Here is a 19,061-nt window from a genome sequence, read left to right as displayed (position 1 = left end):
TGTGGTTCTGACTGCTGGGCTTTCTGACTCGCTCGGGACTCACGCTGAGGCCCCAGACGGCTTGGTTTCTGGCCTGGGAGGCCCTCTGGGCCAGTCTTTGGTCAGTTCCTGCTCCTCCTGCGCGGTGAGCAGCACGGCGCATGGTAGGTGAGGGCAGCCGCACCTGCAGACCCAGGATGGGGAAGCCAGCCTCAGCGCCCTGGCTCCACAGTTGCCAGAAAAAAGTACTGCGTGCCGCCTAAGTGTGCACTTAAGAGTTACTTTTTAGTAAACATGTGCATGATAGGAAATTCACCGTTTATCTGAAATTTCAGCTTAACTGGGTGTGCTGTCTTTCGATTTGCTAAATTTTTAAAGATTTATTTATTTGAAAGGCGGAGTCACAGAGAGAGAGACAGATCTTCCATCCGCTGGTTCACTCAAATGGCTGTAATGCCTGGAGCTGGGCCAATCCGAAGCCAGGAGCCAAGAGCTTCCTCCTGAGCTCCCACATGGGTGCAGCGGCTGAGGACGTGGGCCATCTTCCACTGCTGCCAAACTCATTAGCTGGGAGCTGGATTGCAAGTGGAGCAGCACCGGTATCCAGGATGCAGGGGCTGCAGGCGCCTGGTGGTTTTACTGGCTATACCACAATGCTGGACCCTGATTTACTCAATCTTGCACCCTTGCTGGGGTCCCCATCTCACTTGGCCTGTAGGGATCTTCTCCTGTCTCTGGTGATAGCTTCTTGGGGGCTGGAGGCACCTGTTTTCTGTAGGCAGGGACTGCCTTATGCTGAGCCACAATGCCCGTTGGTGTATGTGGAAAATAATGTTACTTGCAACAGGAGAGATGGGTATTACGGTCCAGGAAACATGTTAGGGAGATGACATCCCTGGACTTGGCCCAACTCTTAGGCCAGAGGTTGGGTCCTTAGGAATCGCGGTCCCCTTGGAAAGTTTTATCATTTGGGAGAAGTAGCAGGAGCCACAACCCCCTTTTTAATTTGAAAGGCAGAGTTAAGAGACAGAGGGAAAGCCAGACATCTGCTGGTTCACTCCCCAGTGGCTGCAATAGCTAGGGCTGGGCCAAGCCAAAGCCCAGAGCCTGGAACTCCAGCTGGGTCTTCCACGTGGGTGGCAGGTACCCAAGCACTTGGGCCATCATCACTACTTTCCCTGGAAGCATTAGCAGGAAGCTGGATCAGAAGAGGAGAAGCCAAATTTTGAACCGACAGCAGTTATAGGAGGTAGCTTAGCCCGTTTCGTCATGATGCAGGCACCTATACTTTTTTTTTTGTAATGTTCATGTCAAACGCCATGGAGATGCTAGTGGTAGTCTGATCTTTAGAGTTTGTCCTGCTGAAGTGCAGTGAAGGTATTGTGCTCCAGATTCAGGTGTAATCTTTCTTTGTATGGTTAGCACATGCATATCAGCGTGATAGGTGCATTTGTGCCAGTTTTGATTTTTAATGACTACATTTATAAATACACGTGTATTTTTTTCTGTACTGCTGCTGTTTACACAGAAGATGGCATGTACAATTTGTCTTCTTTATCACTTCATTCTGTGTTCTAGAGATCTCTTCCTGTTTTAAATTTTTTTTTTATTTGACAGGTAGAGTTATAGACAGTAAGAAAGAGAGAGACAGAGAATAAGGTCTTCCTTCTGTTGGTTCACACCCCAGTTGGCCACAACAGCCAGAGCTGCACAGATCCAAAGCCAGGAGCCAAGTGCTTCTTCCTGGTCTCCCATGTGGGTGCAGGGGCCCAAGCACTTGGGCCATCCTCCACTGCCCTCCCAGGCCATAGCAGAGAGCTGGACTGGAAGAGGAGCAACCGTGACAGAATCCGGCGCCCCAACTGGGACTAGAACCCAGTGTGCCAGCACCGCAGGCGGAGGATTAGCCTGTTGAGCCATTGCACTGGCCTATCTATTATTTATTTAAGACATGGGGATGAGGGTGGGGAGAGACATCTGTAACAGCTTGGGGCTAGGACAGGCTGAAGCCAGAAATCAGGAACTCAACCAGGTCTCCTAAGTGGGTGGTAGGGACCCAACTACTTGAGCCATTACTGATGCCTCCCTGGGTGCAATTGGCAGGAAGCCAGAATTGGAAGTGGGGCCAGGATTCACCTGAGGCACTTGCACAGGGTTGTGGGCATCCCAAGGAGTGAGTGCCTTAACCACTAGGCCAAATGCCTATATCCTCTTCCTTTTTTAAAAAAAGTGTTCATTAGGCTGGTGTTGTGGTGCATCCCACATTGGAGTGTGGTTTGTCCCGGCTGCTCTGCTTCCTATCCAGCTCTCTGCTAGTACATCTAGGAAAGCAGCAGAAGGTGGCCCAAGTGCCTGGGCCCCTGCCACTCGTATGGGAGGACTGGATGGAGTTCCAGGTTCCTGACTTCCGCCTGAACCAACCCTTCTGTTGCCACCATTTGGGGAGTGAACCTGTGGTTGGAAGATCTTTCTGTCTCTCTGTCACTCTTCCTTTCAAATAAATAATAAATAAATCTTTAAAAGTAAGAAGAAAAAGTCTGCATAAATGAAAAGACTGGAACATTACTGGGAGAATAGCTCTGTGATGAGGCTACTCTTTAAGCAGCAAGAGGAGTTTGTCTCCCAGTGGGAGGAGAGACAGATGCACACACAGATAGTTCTCAGGTAGTGTGACAAGGGCTGTGTGAGTTATTTGGAAAAGGAGGTATATCTTTGGGTTGCCTGAGAAACCTTAGGGGTTGAGAAATGATCTTCGTATTGCAATTAAGGAGATAGTTTCCAAGTTGAGAGAGAGAGAGAGAGAGAGAGAGAGAGAGAGGATCATCATGTACAGGAGCCATGGAGATGAAAAACTCCAAGTTAGACCCCCAGGGTATATTGGCAGCAGGAGAGATATCTGAGCCTGAAGAGAAACTTGGAGCCAGATTGTGAATTTTGATTCTCTAGCTTTGGAAATTCACAATTATTGTTATTTTTAAAAAAGAAGTAGACTGTTGTGATGTTTTGTAAAAATGGCTTAGGAGAACATCTTATTACAGTCAGCAGGGTTGAGGCTCTGAAATCACGATGCGGGCACAGCCTGTCTGCTTCGTCTGCCAGCTGTGTGACCCTGTGCTGTGCTGTTATACTCTTTGTGCTGGGGTTTTTTTCCCCTCCGTGAGCACAGTGAGGAGCATGATTTTTTTTCAGGTGTGTTGTGAGGATTAAGTGAGAAAGGCATTGCTTAAAGTCACCTTGCAACCAGTCATGAGAGTGCCCCTTTCTGACTCTTAGACTTGAGAGTCTCTCGGGATTTTGAAACTATTTTACTTTCAGTGGCCTGTGGAGCCATTTTGGAAGATGTTAGAAGTTTCTGGGGCCAGCTTGCTTGTGCCATCCCTAATGGGACATCCCCAGGATGGAAGACAGCTCAAATGCTTTGTTGACCTCACGGGACTTGCCTCTTATTGTGCTTTCAATGAAAATTTCCTGTACTGATGCAAAACTTTCTTTTAAAGGTTTTAATTTATGCATTAGAAATGGAGTCATTGTATCTTCAGAAGCATCTTGGGGCATGCCTAACTCAAGGTCTTGCAGAAGTGGCAAGAGTTCGCCCGGTGGATCCGATAGAATATTTAGCATTGTGGATTTACAAGTATAAAGAAAATATGACTCTCGAAGAACTGGTAGGTATGGAGCTCTGTTTAGGACATTTAGAGGAGTAAAATAATCGGTCGAAACTTCTCTGCTTTTTTTAAAAAAATTAAATACTGCTTTTTTATTACAAACATAATGTTTATTATAGAAAAACTTGGACAACATGGAAAAATAGAAAGGAGAAAAGATATCTGAAGAAAATGTCTACTTTTATTTTTATGTATATTCTATGTATAGTCATTGTTCTGTATATCAACCTGTAGATTTTCTTGTATATGCTTTTCATCATTCTCTGAATTATTTCAGTTTTGTGCTTTCTATTCAAAGAAAACATACCTCTCCCCTACATGTTATATGGTTTCCAAAATGGGTAGACTATAACTTGCTTCATCCTTTTCCTATTGGTGATGAAGATACTCCAAGCCTTGTTTTTACAGATCGTTCGTCTCTGGTAAGTCGTGTGCTGTTGTTTCTAAACAACCCTAGAGACAGAAGGAAATGGCCCAGCTGGAGCATGAACGGGAGTTAGCTCTGATGGAGCAGGAGATGCTGGAGCGGCTCAGGGCGGAGGAGCTCCTGTTTCAGCAGGTGAGACGAGCAGGATCGGGCGGCGCATGACTGCCAGCGTCCTCCTCCCTGGGGTATGACCCGGCGCTGCAACCTGCCACCAGCTCTGGCGCCTCACGTGGCTTTCTGGTATCTTCAGCTTTGTGTCTGTGTTTCTGTCATTTCTGCTGGAGAAGCAGTACCCGTTGGTAAAAGGCAGACCTAGAGTGTGCAGTCTCAGCACCTCAGTGAGACCCTCCCCAGTGGTCACTGTTGCTGTTGAACTGAAAAGCGCTCACACAAGGCCACCAGAGATTTTTCAGGATCCGTGTTGAATGGAGTGTTGGGATGGAGCAGTTAAGCAGGGGAGATGCAAAGTGTTAATAATGTTTTCTTTTTCTTTTTGTTTTTAAATATTTATTTATTTATTTGAAAGAGTTACACACAGAGAGAGGAGAGGCAGAGAGAGAAAGAGAGAGAGAGAGGTCTTCCATCCGCTGGTTCACTCCCCAGATGGCCACAGTGGCTGGAGCTGCACCGATCTGAAGCCAGCAGCCAGGAGCCTCTTCCGGGTGTCCCACATGGGTGCAGGGGCACAAGGACTTGGGCCATCTTCTACTGCTTTCCCAGGCCATAGCAGAGAGCTGGATTGGAAGTGGAGCAGCCGGGACTCGAACTGGCGCCCACATGGGATGTCGGCGCTTCAGGCTATGGTGTTAACCCACTGCGCCACACCACTGGCCCCGTGTTAATATTATTTTCAAGGAGATTTTGAGGAATAAGATTTTTTGTTGTTTTAAGTGGTAACATTAGGAGACAGAGTGATTCATAGAGTCAGATTTCCTTGGAGATAAGGGGAGATGGGGCCTGGAACACGGGTTAAACAGGTGGATGAGAGAACACCTTTGTAACCCAGGGAAGAGGGCAGGATGGATGGGCGTGAGTGAGCGTGTGGCTTTCATGGCACAATGTTGGAAGCAGTGTCTGTATGTCTGTTCCTATGCTCTTTATGAAGTAGTGACCTTGGTCCTCTGTGAAGCTCAGGGCAGCAGGAGGTGTGTGGAGAGTAGACAAAGGTTGAAATGGTGGCTTTGGAGAATGGAAGAGAGCGAAAGTTAGCATTCTCTGGTAGCAGTTGGAGACCAAACACACATAATGGTGGTGTTTGGTGAGGCTGTGTGATTCCGATTTCCCTCGATTTAGGCCTGCATATCTGAGGTTGTAGACCCTTTGGCTGAAGTAGGTGTGGGGTGGCAGGATTGGGGAGCTGAAGATGTTGGCAAGAGGATAGTTGGAGGGGTGGGTCACGGAGTATAATGTGGATTAGGGAGCGTTCCAAAGTGGTTTTAGAACTAAGTGTGACCCACATCGGCAGTTCTGTTATCTAACACTTCACTCTAGGTTCTTGACTCGAGTGCACACATTTAGAAAATTGGAAAAGAAGGCCTCTGCTTTGTGTGTGTGAATAAAAAGAAAAACAGAGACCTGATAAAATAGCCTCTCTGCCTAATCTGCCATCCTTGATCCCTTAGGATAAATTTCGCTGCTTTCGAGGCTTCATTTCCAGTCAGTTCTCTTATTCTGGAAGGGAAGTTGTAAAGTATTGAACGGGGTGTAAAAACTATCATCCAGACAGGCAAGGCATTCCAGCAACTCTTCTCACCAAAAGGCTACACTCCTAAAAAAGCTGATTCTTTGTGCATGTATTTTTTCCAGCCAGAGAAATAAAACATCAAGCATGTTTTAGTTAACTCATCATTGGTAAAAGTCTTTTCTTGCTTGGATAACAAATGAGTTACTTGGAAATTTACTTTGGTTCCAACCTTCTTTTCATTTTTAAATCTTGTGAAAAAATACATGGGATACTTCTATTTTGAATTTTCTACTTTTTATTGCTTTTGCTTTCATATGAGTTGAGAATATTGTGAATGAGTGCTTATGTTGATACCACATTCTTTAGTACAGTGCTATATAATAAAAGCCATATTTTTTTAAAAGATTTATTTATTTTACTTGAAAGTCAGAGTTACACAGACAGAGGAGAGGCAGAGAAAGAGAGAGGTCTTCCATCCGCTGGTTCACTCCCCAATTGGCTTCAACGGCTGGGAACTGCACCCATCTGAAGCCAGGAGCCAGGAGCTTCTTCCAGGTCTCCCATGTGGGTGTAGGGGCCCAAGGATTTGGGCCATCTTCTACTGCTTTCCCAGGCCATAGCAGAGAGCTGGATCTGAAGTGGAGCAGCCGGGACTCGAACTGGTGCCCACATGGGATGTCGGCACTTCAGGCTATGGTGTTAACCTGCTGCGCCACAGCGCTGGCCCCAAAGCAATATTTTTCTGTTTCATTTGATAACAAAATAGGGGACAGGCATTTAGTGTAGCGATGAAGACTGTGCTTGGGATGCTTGCATCTCATATCAGAGTGCCTGGGTTCAAGTCCCGGTCCTGCTCCCAATCCTAGCTTCCTGCCAATGTGTACCCTGGGAGGCAGCAGGTGATAGCTCAAGTACTTGGGTCCCTGCCACCCATGTGGGAGACCTGGATTGAGTTCCTGGCATTTGGAAATTGAATCGGCAGATGGGAGACCTCTGTCCCTATCTCTCTGCCTCTCTGCCTCCCAATGAAATAAATGTAAAAATGAACAACAGAATAATCCATACTCCATTGTGCCTTAAAAGTGTGACGTTCAGAGTTCACTTTTCTTGTTTTGGTTGATGGGTATAATTAAAATAAAAATGTGCATGTTAGTTATACTGAGGTCCTGCAAATCCCATTGATTTATAACATTGTCATTGTGATTTGCAGCCAGTGGACTGAGCAGACGTGCAAAACAATGTTAGCACCTCATATGGTCTCTGTTGGAAGTAAAAGCAGTTGTAGGCCATACATAAGCAAATAAGATGAACATGAGCATGGTGTAAAAGCCATTCCTAGCTTATGGGCTGGACAATTTGAGTCAGATTTGGCCCCTAGATTGTATTGCTGACCCCAATTTTAGCGCAACATATATTGTTGGTTATTCACGGTTCAGATAATATTCTTAAGATTTCCTCACCTACTGTTCTGCAACCAAGATTTGGCTATTTGAATATTCATTTATTTTATCCAGAGAAATTGCTGCAGTCTCATTTGTAGCTTCAAGAACAAAGAAGTGACTTCATTTTGTCCAAATTGTAGTTTCCAAAATTAGCAGTTAAGAAAGCTTCTTTTTTAAAAAAAATCCTGTACTTCATGAAATACTTGTAGAACCTAAAATATTAAGTGACTGTGACCATTTATTTTTGTGAGTTGCTGAAATTTCAGTGGGTATAACATAATTACCCTGGAACATTTAAAAGTTACAGTATTAATTCCTTGCACTTAATCTGACTGTAATCTGACTTATGTATTTCTGAATGTTCAGCAACAGCTGGCGCTCCAGCTGGAGTTGGAAATGCAAGAAAAGGAGAGACAGAGAGTAGAGGAACTGCAGAGAGCTCAAGAACAACTGGAGAAGGTAATCTGAAGTTTTATAAATGTTCTGTTTGAAGATATATTAAGTTCTTTGAAATACTGAGGGTATTTGATCTCTGAGACAGTAGTATGTTAGATGTGTTAGCAACAATAATTTACATTTAACATGTTTTCATGCAGATTTTTTTTTGACAGGCAGAGTTAGACAGTGAGAGAGACAGAGAGAAAAGTCTTCCTTTTCCGTTGGTTCACCCCCCAAATGGCTGCTACGGCCGGCGCTGCGCTGATCCGAAGGCAGGAGCCAGGTGCTTCCTCCTGGTCTCCCATGGGGTGCAGGGCCCAAGCACTTGGGCCATCCTCCACTGCCCTCCCGGGCCACAGTAGAGATCTGGACTGGAAGAGGAGCAACCGGGACAGAACCGGTACCCCATTTGGGACTAGAACCCGGGGTGCCAGCGCCGCAGGTGGAGGATTAGCCTAGTGAGCCGTGGCGCCTGCCCTGACTGCTTCACTTCTGATCCAGCTTCCTGCTAATGGCTGGGAGGGCAGAGGAAGATGGCCAATGTGTGTGGGAGACCAGGGTGGAGTTCCTGGCTCCTGGCTTTGGCTAGTCCCAACCCAGCCAGTGTGGTCCTTTGGAGAGTAAACCAGCATGGAGGATTTCTGTCTCACTGTCTCTTCTTCTCTGTCACTCTGTCTTTGAAATAAATAGTCTTTCAAAAAAGTTTTATTTAATTATATATGAAACATAGTTATCTTCTATTACTATAGAGTAGTAAATAAAAAAATAAAGTAAAATAAAAGTAAAGTCAAGGTCTGTGATTTTGTGTTAAGTACATTCAAATCACTCTTCAAAGACTGATAGAATTTGGCTTTAGGTTGAATATATCATTGGTAAAAATAAAAATGCTTGGAAATTAATGTGAAGCAAAATGAAGTATGTTCAAAGTATTCATTTTATCTGTTACAGGAAATGAGAATGGAAAGTATCGCTAAGGGTGAGGATAGTTTACGTTCAGAGGTGAGAAGCAAAAGATTTTATTTTATGTGAAATGAATGAGTTTCCTGACATGTAAGGCTTAATTTTGATGCATTAGGAGCTAACTTTTAAATAAGGATATTATCACAATTGATATTCAAAATATATATTCTAGTAATAACAAGTCACAGATATGATGTGCTTTGAAGCAAAATTTCAAAGTGGATAGAAAAAATTGGGCATTCAACTTGTATTTTTTAAAGATTTATTTATTTATTTGAAAGTCAGAGTTATATAGAGAGAGGAGAAGGAGAGGCAGAGAGAGAGAGAGGTCTTCCATCTGCTGGTTCACTCCGCACTTGGCCGCAATGGCTGGAGCTACACCTAGCTGAAGCCGGGAGCCAGGAGCTTCTTCCAGTCTCCCATGTGGGTGCAGGGACCCAAGGACTTGGGCCATCTTCTACTGCTTCCCCAGTCCATAGCAGAGAGCTGTATCGGAAGTGGAGCAGCTGGCACTTGAACTGGTGCCCATATGGGATGCTGGCACTGCAGGCCAGGGCATTCACCCACTGTGCCACAGTGCCAGCCCTGTTGTTTGTATTTTTAAAGAGAGTATCCTGAGATATTCACCATATTTCTTATATATTTTAAATTTGTGCATGTACTTTTAGCAATTATTACTAGAATTCCATTGTCATTAAGAGGTATTAGTTAATTGTTTTAAATAATAATGCTGAATTTTGATGTTGTAATTCAGAAATTTCTTACAAAAATTGAAAGAAAAGTAATATATTAATTTTGAAGTGATTTAAAAGTAAAGATGATTTTTTTGAGTGCAGGAATCACTCCTAGACTCGGGCAAAACCCTAGCTGAAATTAGCGATCGATATGGAGCACCAAATTTGAGCAGAGTGGAAGAACTTGATGAACCAATGCTGTCTGATGTAAGCATCTAAATCTTAAAAACAATGCTTTCCCCCTTTGGTAAAGTCTAGCGCAAACGAGGCCAAGCTTTGCTGGCAAATGGATTTTTGCTTCATAGGAAGAAAACCAGCTGCCTGGTTGCTGACCATAGTCCTAACTGGCATTTCGCCCTTTTGCTAACTAACGTGTAACTGGCATATTCAAATCTGTGTTTATCTATATACCTGTATCTATGGCTGAGTCATGGTTGTCTGCATATTTGGAGTTAGACTTTGGAAAATTCAAAGCCTCTTCAAAATATGTATTTAAAATTATTTTGTGAAATACATCATATTCAATTTCAGGGGAGACTATTTTGGTTTACAGTAGCAAAGCCCAGAACAAATAAAATCCTAATGTGAGTGTATGCTTCATTGCATGTGCCTGCCACTGTGCCAGATGCAGTCGTGACTGTGGTAGATATTTCTTTGTGGAGTTTGCCGTCTAGAGGGGAAACAGACAGTTAAATCGGACGAGTATTTAATGGTGCTTACTGGAGTGACAAGACGATGTGCTGTCCAAACCAGCCTGCTTTTGAGAACAGAAGGAGCCCGATCAGCAGGTGTGAACCAGCGCTGTCCTGGCAGGGAAGTGCGTTTGGCTCCTGTAGTCAGTGTGCACTAAGTGGGAAAGGCAGAGGCGTGGAGGAGCCTTGGTCAGCGAGGACTCGGGAGGGAAGTCAGTGATTCGTAGCTCAGTGCTGAGAGCACAGAAGGTGTAGAGAGTCAGGGAGGAGAGACTGCAGAGGTGAGGAAGGGAGGCGTCAGGGCTCAGACTGTAAAAGAACTTGCAGCTCCTGCTCCAAGGCTTATATTTTACTGTATAGGGGTTGATATGGTCAGAACTGCATTCTATTTTATTTTTCCTGGTGGTTTAAATTAATCTTTTCTGCATTTTTAAATTTCTTTATAATGACAATTTACTTTTATAATCAAGAAGAGATGTTCCACCTACTAGGACAACAGTTACCTTAATAGTTCCAAGCTCCATTGGATTTTTGACAATATCATGGTAGTTATGGAGTCCCAAAGCATTAGCATCAACAGAGATCAGAGAAGGGCCATGCATATGATAAGTGCCCCTTTAAGAACCTCACTCCGGTGCCTCAATTGTTCGGTTACTTTAACACTCTTTAAAGCTTCACATTGCTGCTGAGACTCTGGCAAAATATTCTTCAGCACAATTTCTTTTGTCTGTGGCATTCCTACTGATTTTTTTTTCCTGTAAGTTTTGGAGAAGATGCACTATTGGCTTTAACTACTGAAGCTGTGGAGTTGTTATATCTGCTTTTCTCTCGACACCCCCTGTAACTTGGGCCACGGTTTGTGAGCTAGAAGTGGGTGGAGCTCCTCGCGTGGTGTGTCGGGGAGAAGTAGATGTTTGGAAACAGAGGGAGTCCTGTGCTGCTTGGCTACCTTTTCTGTTGCTTGGGGGATTTTTTCCTTTAATAGAAGCCACTGCTGCGTTCTGCGGAGTGCCTTGCCTTACTCTGGCCTTACCGCCCACAACCGGTTCTTCTGTGGCGTTGGAGACACTTTCTGCACCAAAGCTGCTCTAGAGCTTGTGCCGTAAGAGCAGGGTCGTCTCCAGACTTGTCATATAAATAACAATTTAAAAAAAAAATTTTTTTTATTTTTTGACAGGCAGAGTGGACAGTGAGAGAGAGAGACAGAGAGAAAGGTCTTCCTTTTGCTGTTGGTTCACCCTCCAATGGCCACAGGAGCCAGGTACTTATCCTGGTCTCCCATGGGGTGCAGGGCCCAAGCACTTGGGCCATCCTCCACTGCCTTCCCGGGCCACAGCAGAGAGCTGGCCTGGAATAGGGGCAACCGGGACAGAATCCGGCGCCCTGACCGGGACTAGAACCCAGAGTGCCGGCGCCGCAAGGCGGAGGATTAGCCTGTTGAGCCGCGGCGCCAGCATAAATAACAATTTGAGAACATGGCATTGGTTCTCCAAATGCTTCTTCTTCTTTTTTAAAATTTATTTGACAGGTAGAGTTGTAGACAGTGAGAGAGAGAGAGAGAGACAAAGAGAAAGGTGTTCCTTCCATTGGTTCACTCCGCAAATGGCCGCTACGGCCGGCGCTACACCAATCCGAAGCCAGGAACCAGGAGCTTCCTCCTGGTATCCCATGCGGGTGCAGGGCCCAAGCTCTTGGGCCATCCTCCACTGCACTCCTGGGCCACAGCAGAGAGCTGGACTGGAAGAGGGGCAACCGGGACAGAACCGGCGCCCCAACCGGGACTAGAACCCAGGGTGCCGGTGCTGCAGGCAGAGGATTAGCCTAGTGAGCCACGGCACTGGCCCCAGCTGCCCGTTTTTCTTAGTGTTCATAAACCCTGGTGGAGGAGGGTTAACGAGAGCTGTTTGTCGACTTGGCAGAGACGTTCTTAGCTGCTTTGAATCCCGGTACCCGAATGTTGTCTACATGTACGTGTCCTCTGAAGGACCTCATGGGGTCGTCCCTGGCAGACTGTGCAAGATTGAGTGGTGCAGGACAGCCTTTCATGGACGCTCGCCGCCAGTCCTCACCCCAGGGGCTGCCCAGAACTGCATTTTAAAAAGACCATCTGGCTGAAGTAGGGAGACTGTGGTTGTGATCTAGAGAGACAAGACGTAGGCAGCCTGAAGTGACTGGCGTTTGACAACCATTCAGAGGGTGGAGCAGGACTCAAAGATAGTCAATGGGCCACTGTGTATTAATTAATTAATAATTTGTATTATGATCTGGCACTATGCGGGGGGCCAGACAATACCAATGAACAAAATGCCTTTCCTTTGGGGGCCGTGGCCCACTGGAAAGTGCTGTGAGGGACAGAGCAGGGAAACCTGCCCTGGTCTGGGAGGGTCTTCCTGGGGAAGCAACCTTTAAGGAATTAGCCTGAGGGGAGCCCAGAGGATGGGGAGAGCAAGGCGCTTTCAAAGGTCTGTAGCAGTCCAGTATCATGGCTGAGTTGCAGGAGCCCGGGGAATTGTGTGTTGAAGCTGGAGCGGTGGATAAAGGCCAGATCACACTGGGCTGTAGGTTTTGTTAGGGATGTTAAGCTGAAGTGTGGTGGGAATTTTGGAAAAGAGTAAAAGGAAGAGATCTGTGTCTCTGTAAGATGGGAAGGCGAGAGGACTGAGGGGGGCAGGAGTAGGAAAGGAACCCTACCTAGAAAGTTGCTGCGGTCACACAGATGCAGGTGACCAGGGTTGGACAGCGGACATAGGGAGAAAGAACTGAGTGAATCTGAAATTGGCTGCAAGAACAGGGGAGACAAGGGAGCAGGAGGAGGCCCAGAGTTCTTCCCCTGGGCAATTGATATTACCATTTGATGAGCTGACAAACGTAGGAAAATGAATTAGGCTTTTAAAAAATGATGGCTTTGGTGGTGGACATGTTGACTTTGAGGTTACTCTGAGACATGCAGATGAGGGTGTCTACAGAGCAGCTGGTGGACAGTGTGGGTGTGGAGGACAAGGGAGAGGCCCAGGCGAGACTGAATTCAGCAGTTATGGGCATACGTGCTAAATCAAGCTAGGGGAGTGAGCAAGGTACAAAGGAGAGCATACGGTGTGTGAAGGTTGGGGGCTCAGAGGGAAACTGTCAGAAATTCCACATGTAGGGATAGGGACAGTAAGAGGACCTCCACAAGGAGGTTATGAAAGGTTAGCTTTCTACAAGAAAATGCTCAAGATAAGCTAATTATGAAGGAGGGAAGTTTATTCTGGCTCATGGTTTTGGAGGTTCACAGACCAAGATTAGGTGTTCCTCATTTGTCTGGCCATCTGGTGAGGCCAGAGCGTGATAGTGTCCGAACAATGCAGGAAGATGATCAGGTGGTGAGTCAGGGGGCAGACATGTGGCTAGGCCTGACTGGGCTTCTATAACCAATTCTCGTATATGAACTACATTCTGAGGGCACCCCCCCCCCATGACTAAGGGCTGCTTCCTAGCCCACTCCTAAACACCATAATTGGATTAAGTTTCCACTCTCTTAGTACCATTACTTTACGACCCTGGGGATTAAATGTGTGAGTTCAGGAGTCATATCATATTTGACCCAGAGCACACAAAAACAGAAGTAGAAGAAACGTTGGGATAATGGATACCTGAAAACATCATTTATGGTTACATTCTATTTGGATATTCTTCGAAATGATCAAAAATTCCTAAAAAGCTTCATCAATGCAGTCACATAGAAATGACCCAAACTATGGTTTTCTTTGGCTTGTATCTTTTCACAGGCCTAATTGTATTAAAGCATTATTTTTTTTTTAATTTTGCTTTCAGGTCGCATTAAACATTGATCAAGATTTGTAGGATCAACGATCCAGAGCAAGAAAATAAAATTTGTTTTGGCTGATTTAAAATTTCAAAACAGGAAGTCCTCATTTTTTCCTCTCAAACTTGAACTCCTCTTTTTTTTTTTAAATAAAAAAATAAAGTTGTGTATTTTTTTGAAAGGCAGAGCCACATAGAGAGAGGAAGGAAGGGAGGGAGGGAGATACCTTCCACTTGCTGGTTCACTCCCCAAATGGTTGCCAGCAGCTGAGTCACGGCCAGGCTGAAGCCAGGAGCCAGGAGCTCCGTTCAGGTCTCCCATGCGGCGGACACTGGCCCTCCTTCACTGCCTTCCAGGAAGCCGGGTCAGAAGCACACAAGCAGGAACTTGAACCCGTGCTCCGATATGGGATGCCACTGTTGCAAGCAGTAGCTTAACCCACTGTACCACGATGCTGCCCCCAAAGTCTACTTGCTTCCCTCTAAAGACAGCTCTATGAATGGGCTTCAAAGGTAGCCTTAAAATATGGTTTTGGGTTCCCCCAATGTAACTGATTTTTCATGTGATTCCTTTGATAGAGAGTTTGGTGAAGTAATCAAACGAGGCAAATGGGAGACAAGCTGAAAGAATGGGTGCAACTGTATGAGAACAAGGTGGCCTGGGAGGAAAGTTGCCAGTCTGTGCACAGTGAATGAGGCTACTACAGGGTGGGGAGCAGGAGCCCTCAACACACTTTAGATAGGCTGCTTTCCGCTTCGAGTAAGCTATATAGCATTCCTGTTTCCTGGAAGGTGTGGCTTTGCAGAATCACTTAATCCATGCAGCTGGATGAGGCTGGGGAGGTAGAGGAGTGTTCACCCGTCCCATGGCAGGGGAGGTTTCTCAAGCTCAGGTTGCCCTGTCTCCCTACTCTGCCCAGCTGTGTCCAGGATCTGTCTTCATCTTTGGATGTTGTAGGGAGGATCCCCATAGAGTAGGCTGACCTGTGCTATCTGCTGGATTTGAGTATGGTTTATCCCACAAAGCTTCACACGTTGGAAGCTTGGTCTCCAATGTGGCAGTGCTAGGTGGTGGTGGGGCCTAGTGGGAGGTGCTTAGATGACTGGGGGCGTGCCTTTGAAAGGGGTTGGTGTGGTCTTCTTGCCACCCCCCACTGCCACCATGCCAGTCACACTTGGTTTCCCGCCTTGCCACGTGAGCTGTCCCAGGTGGCTGTAATGCCATCTAATGTGAGGCCTTCACCAGAGCGCAGCAGGGCCCAGTGCTATGCCCTTGAGCCTTCAAAATGTGAGCTAAATGACCCTCTTTATCAAGTATCAGCCTCAAGTGTTTTATTGCAGTAATTCAACGCAGGCTAACGCAAATGGGGACCAAGTCATGGCGTGCAAAGAAGCATCATTTCTGTGGGTCAGTCAGAGGGTTCCGGTATTAGAGCAACTGATGCAAGTCAAGAGTTCACTAGATGCAGGCTATGTGTCTCTTTGAAGTTTCAGCTGTGGCCTTGGACTTTGGGGGACGTCTTAACTTCCTTTACGAAGTCCTTCCAAATCTGAGTATGAGGTATGAGTCCTTTTTCTTCATAAGGGCACAGTTATGAAAACAAATGCCACAAAGAAGATGCTTGTCCTAAAAAAAAAGTCTATTTTTATACTTTTCTTGAGGCAATGAGAACAGAACAGCCTCATTGCTTAAATGGGAAGATTAAAAAAGGGAAAATAATAGAAAAAAATACTTGTTTCATTAGGAAGGAATGTCATCCTGTTAACCAGTTCTGTATATTTTTGAGAAAATGTCTTAGGTACTCTGGAAACATGACTTCTGTGTCAGTCTGGCAGGCAGAAACTGTATCCCCATTGTGGGCGACCTTCCCACATGTGCAATGGGGACAGGGAGCACCGTGTCCTCCCATGCCTTGGCCTCAGCCCAGGAGGGTGCCATCATGGAGGCTGGGGGTGGGAGCCAGGCACAGGGTGTCTTGGGCTCAGCAGAGCCTGTGAAAGTGTCTGAGGGGCATGACCTGGAGCCAGGATTTAGAAGCCAGGTCTCTGGAGTGTTGCCTAGTCACAGGTGAATTCCTGTGGTTCTGGGGTAGTCTTTTTTTTTTTTTTTTTTTTTCGAGATTTATTTATTTGAAAGAGTTACAGAGAGAGAGGTCTTCCATCCACTGGTTCAGTCCCCAGATAGCCACAGCGGCTGGAGCTGCACCGATCCGAAGCCAGCAGCCAGCAGCCAGCAGCCAGCAGCCAGGAGCTTCTTCCAGGTCTCCCACGCAGGTGCAGGGGCCCAAGGACTTGGGGCATCTTGTACTGCTTTCCCAGGCCATAGCAGAGAGCTGGATTGGAAGAGGAGAGCTGGGACTAGAACTGGCACCCATATGGGATGCCTGCGCCTCAGGCCAGGGCTTTAACCTGCTGTGCCACAGCGCCGGCCCCCTGGGGTAGAGTCTTAAAGCAATCCCAATCAGGGCTCTGCATAAGAGGAGAGTGGCTCCTGTCCCTGCACGCAGATCACTCACAAATAGAGCAGCTGCCCTGGGCTCTCTCAGGATCTCAGAGTTTTTTTTTTTTTTTTTTTTTTTTCAATTTATTTTTATTTTTTTTTTACTGATGACAGCACAACTCATTCTAGACTCATGGCTCCTTTTCTGACAGATGTTGTGTTGCTAAATGATGTCCCATTCTTGGTTGAAATAGTGGATATCTTCCTGCTCAACTGGTCTTGAGGAAGATAAAGATTCCAGAAGAAGGGAAATAGATGAAAAAAAAAAAAAAAGGAGAGATACAAAAGACATAAGCATGGGGAACTAAACCTATATATATATATATATTTTTTTTTAAAGATTTATTTATTTACTTGAAAGGCAGAGTTACAGAGAGGCAGAGGCAGAGAGAAAGCAAGGTCTTCCATCTGCTGGTTAACTCCCCAGATGGCCACCACGGCCGGAGCTGCGTCAATCCAAGCCAGGAGCCAGGAGCTTCTTCCAGGTCTCCCACATGGGTGCAGGGGCCCAAGCGCTTGGGCCATCTACTGCTTTCCCAGGCCATAGCAGAGAGCTGGATTGGAAGTGGAGCAGCCAGGACTCGAACAGGCAACCATATGGGATACCGGCACTGCAGGTGGTGGCTTTATCTGCTATGCCACAGCACCGGCCCCCCAAACCTATTTTTCTCACTGCAAAAGATGAGACCATTAAAATGCAGGTGCACCTACTACACATTTTTGCTGAATTTTGAGTGAAAGAGTGTTAATATTCCATCAAAGTCAAGGATGAAGTTGTACATCAAATTCTGAGATATAACATTAAAAACAGAATTTTACAAAATGTTTTGGTAGTTAAATTTTGATACAGTATAAGACCAACAATTTCTCAGCATATAAAACTTTTTGATCAATATGCCACATTTTTGATACTATGGAAATCTTTGTTTTCAGCTAAAGTGGATGAAGGAAGAAGATATTTTTGAGTGCTTTGTTTTTCTCTAGTATGTTTTTCTGTATACTTTACATTTTATTTCTTAAAAAAGTTATTTGTGCATAGAGGCCAGCACCGTGGCTCACTTGGTTAATCCTCTGCCTGCGGTGTCGGCATCCCATATGGGCACCGGGTTCTAATCCCAGTTGTTCCTCTTCCAGTCCAGCTCTCTGCTGTGGCCCGGGAAGGCAGTGGAGGATGGCCCAAGTGCTTGGGCCCTGCACCCGCATGGGAGACCAGGAGGAAGCACCTGGCTCCTGGCTTCAGATCGGCCCAGTGTGCTGGCCGTAGTGGCCATTTGGAGGGGTGAACCAATGGAAGGAAGACCTTTCTCTCTGTCTGTCTCTCTGTCTCTCTCACTGTCTAACTCTGCCTGTCAAATAAAAAAAAATACTAAAAAAATTATTTGTGCAAGATAGAGTGAGAGATCACTCCCATCTGCTTGTTCCCTCCCCATATGCCCACAAAGGGCAGGGCCTACGCTGAGAGCTAGAACTCAATCCAGGTCTTCTGTGTGGGTGGCAGGAACCCAATCCCCTGAGCCATCTCTGCTGCCTCCCAGGGTGTGCACTAGCAGGAATCTGGGGTCAGGAATCAGACCCAGGTGCTCCAGTGAGGATGTGGGCATCCTAATAAGCATCTCAATTGCTAGGCTAAACGCCTACCCTATAGTCCATGTTTAAATTTTTTATTTGACATTTTTAACATGTTTTTATATTTATTTGAAAGAGAGATAGAGAGAGAGAAAGAGATCTCTTCCATTTACTGATTCACTCCCCAAATGGCCACAACAGCTAGGGCTGGGCCAGGCCAAAGCCAGGAGCATGGAACTCCATCAGGGTCCCTCATGAGGGTAGCAGGAGCCCAAGCACTGGAGTGAGTCATCTGCCGCTGCTTTCCAAAAGTGCAGTAGTGAGGGAGCTGAGCTGGGAGCAGGACGGGTGCTCTGATATAGGTGCTGGTGTTGCAGGCAGTGGCTTTACCCACTGTGCCACGATGCTGGCTGGCCCCTTGATATTTTCTCTAACACCTCCCCCATTTTTGCTGTAGATGCTATATTCTTCATTTTGTTTGCAGATGCTTTTTCCTGGATGTAATTGCATATGATTTTTGGAGCAGTTATGCTTCATTGAGATATAATTCACATACCAAACACCTTACCTACTTAAAGTTTACAGTTAATTGGTTGTTATATGTTCATAGAGCTGTGTAGCCATTAGCACAGTTTTAGAACATGTTAATCACCCCAAGAAGACAGGCTGTGCTTCAGCTGTCAGCCCCTCCCTAACCCCTCTTCCGTCTCCTTAAGTCCTAGAAACTGTGCATCTACTGTCTTTTGTATCACTTCAGAAGGCACAATATCCGCACCATTATTAGTAAAACTAAGATAAATCATGGGATTAGGTGATCATGGACTATGCCTTCCAGCTTCTGTGGTTCCCTTTGTGACTCCAGAGTAATTTGTGTGGTGGTAAAATTTGTCCAGTCCTTTTTTTTTACAGGCAGAGTGGACAGTGAGAGAGAGACAGAGAGAAAGGTCTTCCTTTTGCCGTTGGTTCACCCTCCAATGGCCGCTGCGGCCAGCGCACCGCGCTGATCCGAAGGCAGGAGCCAGGTGCTTCTCCTGGTCTCCCATGGGATGCAGGGCCCAAGCACTTGGGCTATCCTCCACTGCACTCCCTGGCCACAGCAGAGAGCTGGCCTGGAAGAGGGGCAACTGGGACAGAATCCGGCACCTCGACCGGGACTAGAACCCGGTGTGC

The 19,061-nt window shown here is 46.1% G+C and overlaps 1 protein-coding gene across 1 annotated transcript; it reads left to right on the top strand.

The window, feature by feature from the left end:
* The first annotated feature begins 6 nt into the window (after positions 1–6).
* On the top strand, positions 7–13,971 carry DYDC1 (DPY30 domain containing 1). Its single transcript, XM_017350531.4, has 7 exons — positions 7–143; positions 3,477–3,644; positions 4,102–4,203; positions 7,564–7,656; positions 8,584–8,634; positions 9,432–9,536; positions 13,835–13,971. Exons 1-7 carry the CDS (start codon positions 141–143, stop codon positions 13,862–13,864), a joined length of 552 nt encoding a protein of 183 aa, XP_017206020.3. The 5' UTR covers positions 7–140; the 3' UTR covers positions 13,865–13,971.
* Positions 13,972–19,061: the final 5,090 nt, after the last annotated feature.

Source organism: Oryctolagus cuniculus, chromosome 15 (genome assembly GCF_051225735.1).
Source record: "Oryctolagus cuniculus isolate XC-2025 breed Fujian yellow rabbit chromosome 15, ASM5122573v1, whole genome shotgun sequence".
NCBI classification, from domain to species: Eukaryota; Metazoa; Chordata; class Mammalia; order Lagomorpha; family Leporidae; genus Oryctolagus; species Oryctolagus cuniculus.
Note: the sequence above shows the minus strand (reverse complement) of the source record. Positions and strands in the feature narration are given on the sequence as shown.

What these genes read in the sequence shown, in the direction of transcription:
- DYDC1 (XM_017350531.4), top strand. An exon ending in AGGAGCTCCTGTTTCAGCAG is followed by an intron (nt 4,204 to 7,563) that starts GTGAGACGAGCA and finishes CTGAATGTTCAG; the next exon opens with CAACAGCTGGCGCTCCAGCT. An exon ending in CTCAAGAACAACTGGAGAAG is followed by an intron (nt 7,657 to 8,583) that starts GTAATCTGAAGT and finishes TATCTGTTACAG; the next exon opens with GAAATGAGAATGGAAAGTAT.